This window comes from Montipora capricornis, chromosome 10 (genome assembly GCF_036669925.1).
Source record: "Montipora capricornis isolate CH-2021 chromosome 10, ASM3666992v2, whole genome shotgun sequence".
In the NCBI taxonomy this organism is placed as follows: domain Eukaryota; kingdom Metazoa; phylum Cnidaria; class Anthozoa; order Scleractinia; family Acroporidae; genus Montipora; species Montipora capricornis.
Window position 1 is genome coordinate 40,886,264 of NC_090892.1, and position 10,170 is coordinate 40,896,433.

General features: G+C 34.3%; 2 protein-coding genes across 2 annotated transcripts; one reads left to right on the plus strand and one right to left on the minus strand.

Annotated features, from left to right (window-relative positions):
• Positions 1-267: 267 nt before the first annotated feature.
• On the plus strand, positions 268-3,240 carry LOC138020820 (uncharacterized). The gene has a single exon (XM_068867741.1). The coding sequence runs from the start codon at positions 268-270 to the stop codon at positions 3,238-3,240; it is 2,973 nt and encodes a 990-aa protein (XP_068723842.1).
• A 4,927-nt stretch (positions 3,241-8,167) lies between these two features.
• On the minus strand, positions 8,168-9,445 carry LOC138020821 (uncharacterized). The gene has a single exon (XM_068867742.1). It carries the CDS (start codon positions 9,443-9,445, stop codon positions 8,168-8,170), a length of 1,278 nt encoding a protein of 425 aa, XP_068723843.1.
• Between the last annotated feature and the right edge of the window lie 725 nt (positions 9,446-10,170).

A 10,170-nucleotide genomic window follows, 5' to 3' on the forward strand; every position in this document is an offset into this window, starting at 1 on the left:
CCTAAATCATATGGTTCAGACAGTTGTGTTATTGATTTTGTTTGGGACCAAGTTAGAGGTAAAAGAGGGTTTAAAACATATGATTACAAAAAATTAAAAACAGAAATATTCAAATATTGTATTGACCCGCCACGTATGACAACAAAAGAATTAATTAAATGGGCTAAAAATTGCCATTCGAATGTTTCTATCCATGCTTACGATAGTACATACAGAAAATTTAAATCACATACAAATAAACACAATTGTGATATTTCATTGGTCTATATGGTCAAGGACCATCATTGTTATCCTATCACAGACGAAAAATTAAAACTCACAGCAGCCAAAGCAAACCAAGGAGGTTGTAGTGACTTATTAAAATATATGTCTGACATGAAATGGTCTAGAAATCACGAATATGTACATAAACTAGATAAATTTGATGACTTGTATGAATTAGACAAAAATGACAACATTATCGTTTTGCCTGAAGATGTTAAAATGATGCAAGCCATTGATGCATACATAAATTCCACCTGTTATTATGTAGAATACTTGCATTGGAACAATAATGGCATGTTGGATGGGTTCATAGATCACAAAAAGAATATGTATCTCTTGAACGACGAGTATGACATCAGAAAGTCTATTTGCGATAAATTGCATGATTTATACAAGACACATGACTTTAAATGGATGAATCAAACTTTTACAAGCTTAGCAACATCATTATTTAGACAAACTTGTGGTTACTTGCCGCAATCTACATACAATGTTCATGCACGTGAAATGCTTGATGATTTTTATCCCAGAGCACTGCAATGGTGTACGACTGAGGATATACCCGATGATGTTGTGAGCATTGACATATCCAAATCATACCCAAATATTTTACTAAACAACAGATCACCAATACCAGTTTATAGTATACATGATGTAGTAGAACCATACACTTGCAGAAGTGATTTGAGACATAACGGTGAATTTTACCTCGAGGAGACCATTTTATACAATTATGGTACACCTTTGAAGATTGAAGCTGGTTTTTATAGTGGTGATTTGGTTTCTTATTTGGTTGACGAATTGACTATGTCAGAAAAGCAAATCAAATATAAAATTACCACAAAAAAGGCTCTAAAGCCAGACACATTTAAGCCATTCATTAAACATATATTCGAAACATTTCCAGAAAGCGAAGCCAAGCGACTTGCAAATAGTTTTATCGGAGAACTTGGCAGAAAATACAACAAAACAAACAGTGGATTCACTTGTACAGAGTACGACACAGCTATGGCTTGTTGGACACATGGTATCAAAGATGGACGCAATATCATAATCGACAGCTACAATGAAATTTACTTGATTAAAGAACAAAAATGCGAACGGTTATTCACAGACAACACAAGTGTTAACAGATTCGTTGTTTCACAGGCAATTTTAGAATGTTTGAAGCTGATTAGTAAGTGTTACGGTCCAAAAAGCGCGCTATATGCTTACAACACAGATGGTATATTTATCACCAATCCAAGGTGTATATTGCAAAACAAAAAAGACGTCGAATTCAACATCAAGAATATCGGTCAAGCATATATCACAGACACACCATGTGTATATTTTGAGCGCCATTACAGAGAAAACATGGATTACAATTCTTACAAAGCCAAAATAGGCGAAGGTAGTATACATAACGGACAAGCTGGTTCTGGCAAAACAACTGAATTATGCAAAATGGTAATGACAACTGACAAACCATTAGTGTTGAGTTTCACAAATAAAGCTGTTCAGAATGTCAAAGAAAGATTGATGAATATGGGTTATGAAGCAGCAGACGATGTTTGTCATACTTTTGATTCTTATTTTTGTGAATGGAATGGTTGTTCAGCAGAAACAAATCTCAAAGACTTGAAAAACAAAACAGTATTCATCGACGAATTTTCAATGGTACCAAATAAATGGATTACTATGATTTATAAAGCTTTTACATTATATGGAACAAAAGTCCACATGTTTGGAGATCCCAATCAATGCTCACCTGTTGAATCAGGAAGTCAAATAAGCTACAACTATCTCAAATCCAAGACAATCAGACAAATGTGTTCGGAAATCGTGACTTTGGAATATATTGAAAAATCAAGTAGATATGACAAAAAAACACATACAGTTCTTGACAGATTTCTTCAAACAGGAAAAGTAGCAAAAAACTTCACATCAATTGACAAAAAACTGTTCAAAAATATATGTTATCTCAACAAAACTAGAATAGAAGTCAATAAACGATGCTGTGATGAGTTTGTAAAAGACAAAGAATATGAAGAAGTTGTTTTCAAATATAATGACAAACATGAAGAATACAAAGTATGTGCTGGTATGCCGGTTATTGCAACTGAGAACATGAAAGATCGTAAAATATACAACACAATGGAGTTTACAATACAAAGGGTTTCAGAAGATTCTTTTGAGATTGATGATCAGGAGTTTGACTTGCATACATTTTCTAAGTCTTTTATTCCCAGTTTTTGTGTTACTGTCCATAAATGCCAAGGTGCTGACATCAACGAACATTACAACATCTATGATGTGGAAAAGATGGATAAAAAACTATTGTACACTGCTTTGTCAAGAACAACTAAATATGATTACATACATCTTAACAATGCAAAAATAATGAATCGATATAAAATTCGCACAATGCCATTTTTAGAATTAACGAACGCTAAATTTAACAGTCTGTATTCAGAAGGCAAAATATACAAGATCCTTGTTGATGATAAGATATATATTGGTTCAACTTGCGAAGACCTGGCAATACGATTAAGTCGTCACCTGAAAGACCCAAAAAGCCAAATATATAAATTTAGAAAGAATAAGCCACAAATTGAACTAATAATCAAAGCACCAACAAATGACAAAAAAAGTCTAGAAAAAATAGAAAATGCTTACATTGAAGATTATGCGAAAAAATACAAAGAATTGTTGCTTAACATTAAAGCCAACCCATTGAAACAACCCAAAAAGGTTCAATTTAAAGTAGAAATAGAAAAACAAAGTCAATTGGAAGAGCGTATAGCAAAACTAGACATCAAAATAAAAATCAAAGACAATGAAAAAGACAAGTTGTTTTACTTTGACAATATTATTCAGGGAAAGCGTCACAAGACAATGGCAAGATATGCAAACAATGATAAAGAAGCAGCTTTTGAACAAATTACAAATAAAAAAAGTCAATTGATTAAAGAATTGACAGTGGAATTTAATTGAATGTATATGTATGGTGTATTGCATCAATGGAACTTATTATTCGAATCAAGAAGCCAAAAGACAATTGGTGAAGCTGTGGGATGAAGTTATGCAAAACCATATACGGATTAGTAATTTATACATTTGTGAATTACCATTTTTGTTCAAATGTTTTGAAAGAGGAATATTTACACGAGATGAAGTGGTTTGCAAGATGGAACAAATAAAAAAAGAATCGGATTCATACCATGAAAATGTCAAATATTTGTTCTCAGTCAAGTTGGAGGATTTGCGAAGATTTGCTTAGTTCAAGTCAATCTGTTTCGATTGAATAAAACTGTGGCAAATTTAGTATTTGGGCATTTAGTCAGTGTTTTTCAATTTAGCGATTAGTTTGTGTTTAGCAGTATTCAAATGTTGGTGTTTTCCTCTCATGGCATAATTCTTTCCATTGTTACATGACACACAATACCAAGCCGTTTCGCGGCCATATTTATTTTTATGTTCTTGAATTTCCTCAGCAGTATACATCTTTTTGCGACTCATATAATATTCAGAGATAATTTGTTTTTATATATATTTTCATAACCTTTCATAAATTCCTTTTTCAATGATTCTCTTTTCGCAAATTCTGTATCAGAATCTGTCAATGATTCGTCTTCACTTTCAGATTCATCCGGTTTATATTTGCTGTAAGATTGCTCAATGTCTCCCAACATGTTGTTATCAATGTCATTGGGATGCATCACGTAGCTATTTATTCCATCAGTTATTTTTAACAGCCACGAATCACCTGATTTAACTAATTGCAGTTTAACAGGTGGATAAACAACAGACAACACATTGGAATCAATTAAATCTTCCAAAAAATCTTTCAAGTCTTTGTCACCAATCACACAAGCAAAAAATGCATCAAACTTTTTTTCAGGATTCATATATAATAGGTTTAAATAACTTCTTATATATTTTTTATTATGTTTAGTGGTTTCACAAAATTGCTATGTCTTTGAAACAAACAAAACAGAAAATCCATTCTTTTATCAATGTGTTTAAACATTTTCTTAATTTCATCTTTTGGTCCACCTGTCTCCAATGCTTTTAGCAACAATGGCAGTCCTTTTGACCTCATATAATGCATATACCCAGCATTTGCAATAATTACATCACAAATTAGTTCTATAACCACTTTTCTCACCAACATGGTATCAACCACATTACATCCTTTAAAGCTCATCTATATCTGTTATGTTTTTTACTTTTTAAATGTGCGTATTTGCTGCTTTTCATCACAAACTTTCTACAATCATCACAATACCATCTGTTGGGTAAAATTGTGGTGGGCGCTTCTTCGTCTTCTGATTCGTTGGGTTCATAATTAAGCAAATAGTTGAAAGACAACAAGAGTATTCCTTCCTTTTTGTTTTTTGCTTGAATAAGCCATGGATAAAGTCTTTCATGTTTTTTACGGTTTTTAATATGCCGATCAAAATAATTGGCTATTTCACCATATTGGATTTTATATCCTGGAAAACATATCTTCATTTTATCCTTGACTTTTGCCATGTCTTCTAAAAACGAATGCCAGATTATCAACTTGTATCTTTGCGAATCATTCATATCCTTTGTTTAGAAAATATTTTTTATATATTCTCGTCTGTGTCTGACGCCTCAGATTCTTGCGAACTGCAGCAGCTTTCTTCAGAAAGACTTTCTTGCGATGGTGACCAATCGGAATCCGAACCAGAGTCCTGATCACTTTCATAATAAAACCCAAACTTTTCCTCATTCTCAAACTTGTCCATATATACTAGGATTAGATAATTTTTTATATGGTTTTTGGTGCGTTTGTTTCACCACAATTCATATGTTTTCAATGTCTTTCAACGGTACCCAACTGTTGAATTCATCACTGTATCCCTTCCATTTTACCAAAGCTTGTTTCTTTTTATAGTCTCTTCTAATCACTTTGTCAATACGGAAAATATCCTGCTTTGCTTTTAATAATTCAGGTTCATAAAAACTGCCTTGTATCTCTTCACCTCTGAGATCTTTTAGTTTGTATGTTATTGGATTAGTGTATTGGATCTTATCAACTGTAAACACTTCTTCAGTCCAATTTGGTGTGTAACCCTTGTCAAACACATTCCGTTTATACTTAGATATTTTGACCTTATCACCTATTTTGAATTTAGGTTTTTGTTTTAATGGCTCCATATCGCCATATAGATTGAAGTAAACGGTTCCTTCATTGCTCTTTTTGCTAGCTTCAACGGGTGTCATCTTTATGCTTGAATGTTTTGTATTATTATACTGTTTCACTAGTTTGGACAGCATATCGAGATACATTGTATTACCTTGAACTGTGAACTGCTTCCACATTTTGGACTTGATTGTTCTATTCCATCTTTCGACCACTGAGGATTTCTCTTCATTTTCAGTGGAGTACATATGTATCCCATTTTTGTCTAACAAGTCCTTCAAGTGTTTGTTATAGAACTCCTTTCCCTTATCAACCCATAAATACTGTGGTTTTCTACCTTCCTTGAATATTGTTTTAAATGCTTCAGTGACAGATTCACCTTTCTTGTCCTTCAATGGGACAATCCAACCGTATTTGCTGAAAACATCAATAACCATAAGAAGATATCGATAACCTTTATTCCATTTGCTAAACTGTTGCATTTCAACCAGATCACTTGCCCATATTTCATCGATATGATTTACGATTACACGCCGCCGAGTAAAGTTGCGTCTTATGGATGCATGTAATTCATCTGCTAATTTTTCTTGCCAGTTACCCGACGGCTTTTTCCGTTTTTTGAAACTCCAAGACCTAGTTTCTGCTTTGTATTGATAACATTTCTTGCCAACCAATGCCCCCATTGTCTTTCATTATACGGTACGTTGTCTAAAGCTTGAACCATTTTCCTATCTGCTTTGTTTTTACATTTCCTGTCATCCTTGCAGACGGAATAATCAACATCGTGTTGCATTGCTATTGCATCAGTTTTTCCAGTGGGCATATCATATATTTCCAATATTTGACCAGTTTTTGGGTCATACTTCAGTTGATTTTCTAAATCATTATATGGTCCGGTGTAATGATGCCCAGGTAATGTCCATCCGCCTTTTGGTTTCGGTAATTTACCAATAGCTTTGTGAATGTCAACAGCACCGCCATCAAGATCTTTTCTGTTTGTTGTGTATTTTTTCTTGGGTCTTATTTTCGTTGACAATTGATCGAGAGCTTCTGATCCCACTTTATGAAGTAGAGGATTCATTTTTTTCAAACCATAATCGATTGCTTTTTTCTGCAATTTTGGGTCTCTCATTAATTCGGAACCATAATATCTACCCATTTCAACGGCTTTTTTGCCAAGATAAGGTACTCCTTTTGTTAGGAACAATTCAGTTCCTGCATTAGCGATATCACCAAATAAGCCCGCTCCCAACGGGCTGTTTAGTTTCCCTGTTGTTTAACAAATTTGGTCTTTGTAATACCACATTCAGCACAAGTGCAAAAGAACATTAGTCTACCATTTTTAGCTGTTTTGTAACCTGAAGGTTCAACACATTCAGTCACTTTCTTTTGTTTGACACAATATGATTTCATAATACATATAAGTTAGATATTTCTGAAATAATATTCGATAAATCTCTCATTTTTCATTGTATCATTTATGTCGAATACTTGTAATAAATCATAATACGAATTACCCTTATTCATTTCATTCAGAAAGTATAAACAGAAATACCCACAAGTTGTTGTTTGTATGTTTTGTATCTGATTGTTTTGATGTAACAAAGTCAGATTTTTCTTTTTGGCATGATTTACAATCTCTTGAAAAGGTGGCATACCAAACGAATCAAAATAATTTATTACATTATCCTTAACATAAGTGGCTACCCAGTGAGATCCTGACATATAAGCTGGTTCCAGATTGTAAATAAATAACGCCTGTTTATGGTTATGTGGAACTTTTTCATCTCTTGACAGTACATCATTGATTGGTATGTTTAAATATTTACACCATTTTTTCAGATCGTGATTGGACATAGGTATGTTTTTGTGAAATTTTGGTTTTACAATATTGCCCCCAAAATGGGTATGCCATTGAATGGACTGTTTTTTCCCAATAGTAACCCTTGTCCTTTTTTGGTCGAGGATGTTTTTTTTTTCTACCATTACCAGTCACATATGGCGGATAACTATAAAATGGAGGGGGCATTCCCATTCTAGGTGCACCTGTACCATCCTTTTTCGACGAAGGTGGTCTACCTACCCTCGGTGCTCCTTTCCCTGTAAACAGCTTTTTCACCAGATTAACAGCCATAGGAATTCCAACGGAAGCTAACAGAGTGCCTAAAAATCCACCTGATTGTGTTTTAGTCGGTGTTATTTTAACGCCAGATCCTGTTTGAGCCGCATTCATTATGTCTCTTTGCTGTTTGGTTGTAAACATATTCAGATATGGCATCAGTTGATTGATTGCATTGAAAGGTATCATCATGGGTAATGGCATAGCACCACCTTTTTGACCAGATCCTAACAATTTTTTGGCTCCAGCTTCTGCTAAACCACCAAGAGCACTCAACCCGAGGGTTTTACCAATTGCTGGAAGAGCTCTCATACCAAGTGACAATACGGTGCTCAAAAGACTTCCGCCTACTTGTTTTCTGATATTGGTCTTAGCAAGCTTAATGTCCATTCCTTTGTTCAATTGTCGATTTTTTTGCAATCTTTTTTTCACCATTGCTGGAACATAAAGAGTGTCGTTTCCATTAAGAGAATCATTTGTCAGTCTTAGAACAATTGTTTCCCTTTTATGGAAAGCATTACTTAGATTTCTTTTTTGATTATCTGTGAGTCTTACGTTAATTTGATGAAGTTCAGTCATATAATATATGTTATATAATTCCAGTTGCAAAAACATATACAAATTAGGGATTAAACGATCACCAATTCATTACCCACCTTGTCAATAACAACCGACTCTTCGTACAATACAACTGCATGGACATTGAAATCTGCTGCACTATTGGCACTTATTTTATACCTGAAAATCAACTGTTTAGGGTCTCTTGTTACTTTTTCTGTTTGATATGACAGATCGAAATAGATTAGTGGATACAGGCTGTTATAATTGGCAAGATTCAACTGGGTTCCGGTGTTGTAATCATTTTTTCGCATTGCATAAGACATCAGATCATTGAAAATCCTCACTTTGCTTTCACTGTCATATTCTGTTTCTGGGTAGAAAACACCATTGCCATATTCGAGTCTGCATGTTGTTAAATAACTGTTTGCGTTTGCTTCATTTAGTTTGAAGGTATCAAGTATATATGGATTTTGAGTTGCAACTCTGGTTTTAGCCCGTTGTAGATAAACAAAAATTGCTTTGACATTGTCAATACTGGAAGAAATCTGAAAAAAACCACTGACTCTAGCAGGTGCTGACACTGCATATAGTTCACGCTGATATGTCCATTTGTGTTCTTTCATGAAAGAGCTTACAAATTTGTCGTACATACTGTCTTTTGGAGTCAGTTTTGGAACCCATAGTAGAAATCTGTTAATCACTACTCTTCCGGCATCTGCTGCTGCTGCCCTATTGATGAGTTCATTGTCGTTCTGGAGATTCAAATTGAATTGTAACTGCATAGGAACCAACATTTTATCCTGCAACTCTTCGAAAAAACTGTAACGATTGAGAGGTATGATCAAATTCACATTTTTTGCTCCTCCCGTTCCATCATCATTAGCAGCTTGTGTAAGCACTCTTCTAGATTCATATCCTAAATTAGTATTGGCTGTCGTATCATTTGTGTCTAAATACCAAAAACTGTTTTTACCGACTGATCTGCTGTAATCATCAGAATATTCCAACAGATTCTTCACAAAAGTGACCTTATGTAGATTGTCAGTATCATAAACAATTTTCCCAGCACTTTTAATCATCATATGTGCAATCAATGAATGAGATCCGTTTATCACCGTTATTCTATCGGCTGCTGCATAACCAGCTCCATCTGCTATTTTTTGTAACTGGAATTGAACCTCGAAATAAGCATTGTACCAATCATAGAAAGAACTCCGGTCGTTGATGGTGAATCTATAACCGTTCTTTTCTTGATGTTGACCGTTACCTGGGGCTCTAATTACATCATCGAGTTGAAAACGCACTAACTCATTTCTTTGCAATAATTCACTTGTTCTAAAAGCCATTTATACTATTGCATTATATAATTTTGCTGTCATGTTATTTATTTGAAAAATCTACGCCTTCTTCCAGATCCTGATATCAATCTATTGAGGATCATATCAGCACTTTCATCTTGCTGTTTAATGGGTGAGGATGGGGCTATTGCCCTTTGTGCCGTCGCTCCTTTTCTCAAATTTGCTAATTTTTTCATTATTAGGTCTCCTGACTTTTCTGCCACCGTCTTGCCAATTTTATCACCTGCATGGGAAACCCCTGATTCTAATGCCTTCTTTGCTAATGGCTTAGCAAATTTCTTGAAAACAGATGATGCCACACTCTTTAATGGTTTAAAAATGTTGTCTAAGATAAGCCCAGACCCTTTGTGTTGAAATACAAATTTACCAAGTTTTGGATGGTAAAACCTCTTAAATTCATACGGTTTCATTATACTGTTACATTAGATACTTTTTAAAATCAGCGAAAAAGACGTATCTGCTCCATTCAGATCCACTAATCTTCTTTTTCCATCTGTTATCATGATTCTGATTGATGAAATTGTAGTTTTGTTCACAGGATTAAATGTAACTCTTTGTGGTTCGAGGGTGAAGGAGTAACTTGGTCGTAGTACACTGGTTGAGAATGAAAAAATGATGTCTGTGTCTTCACCGTCAACTAAACTTTCGTTTACCAAATCGCAATGAATATTGAGTACGTCTGTGTCTTGACTGAGATTTGGCACTCTTGGTCC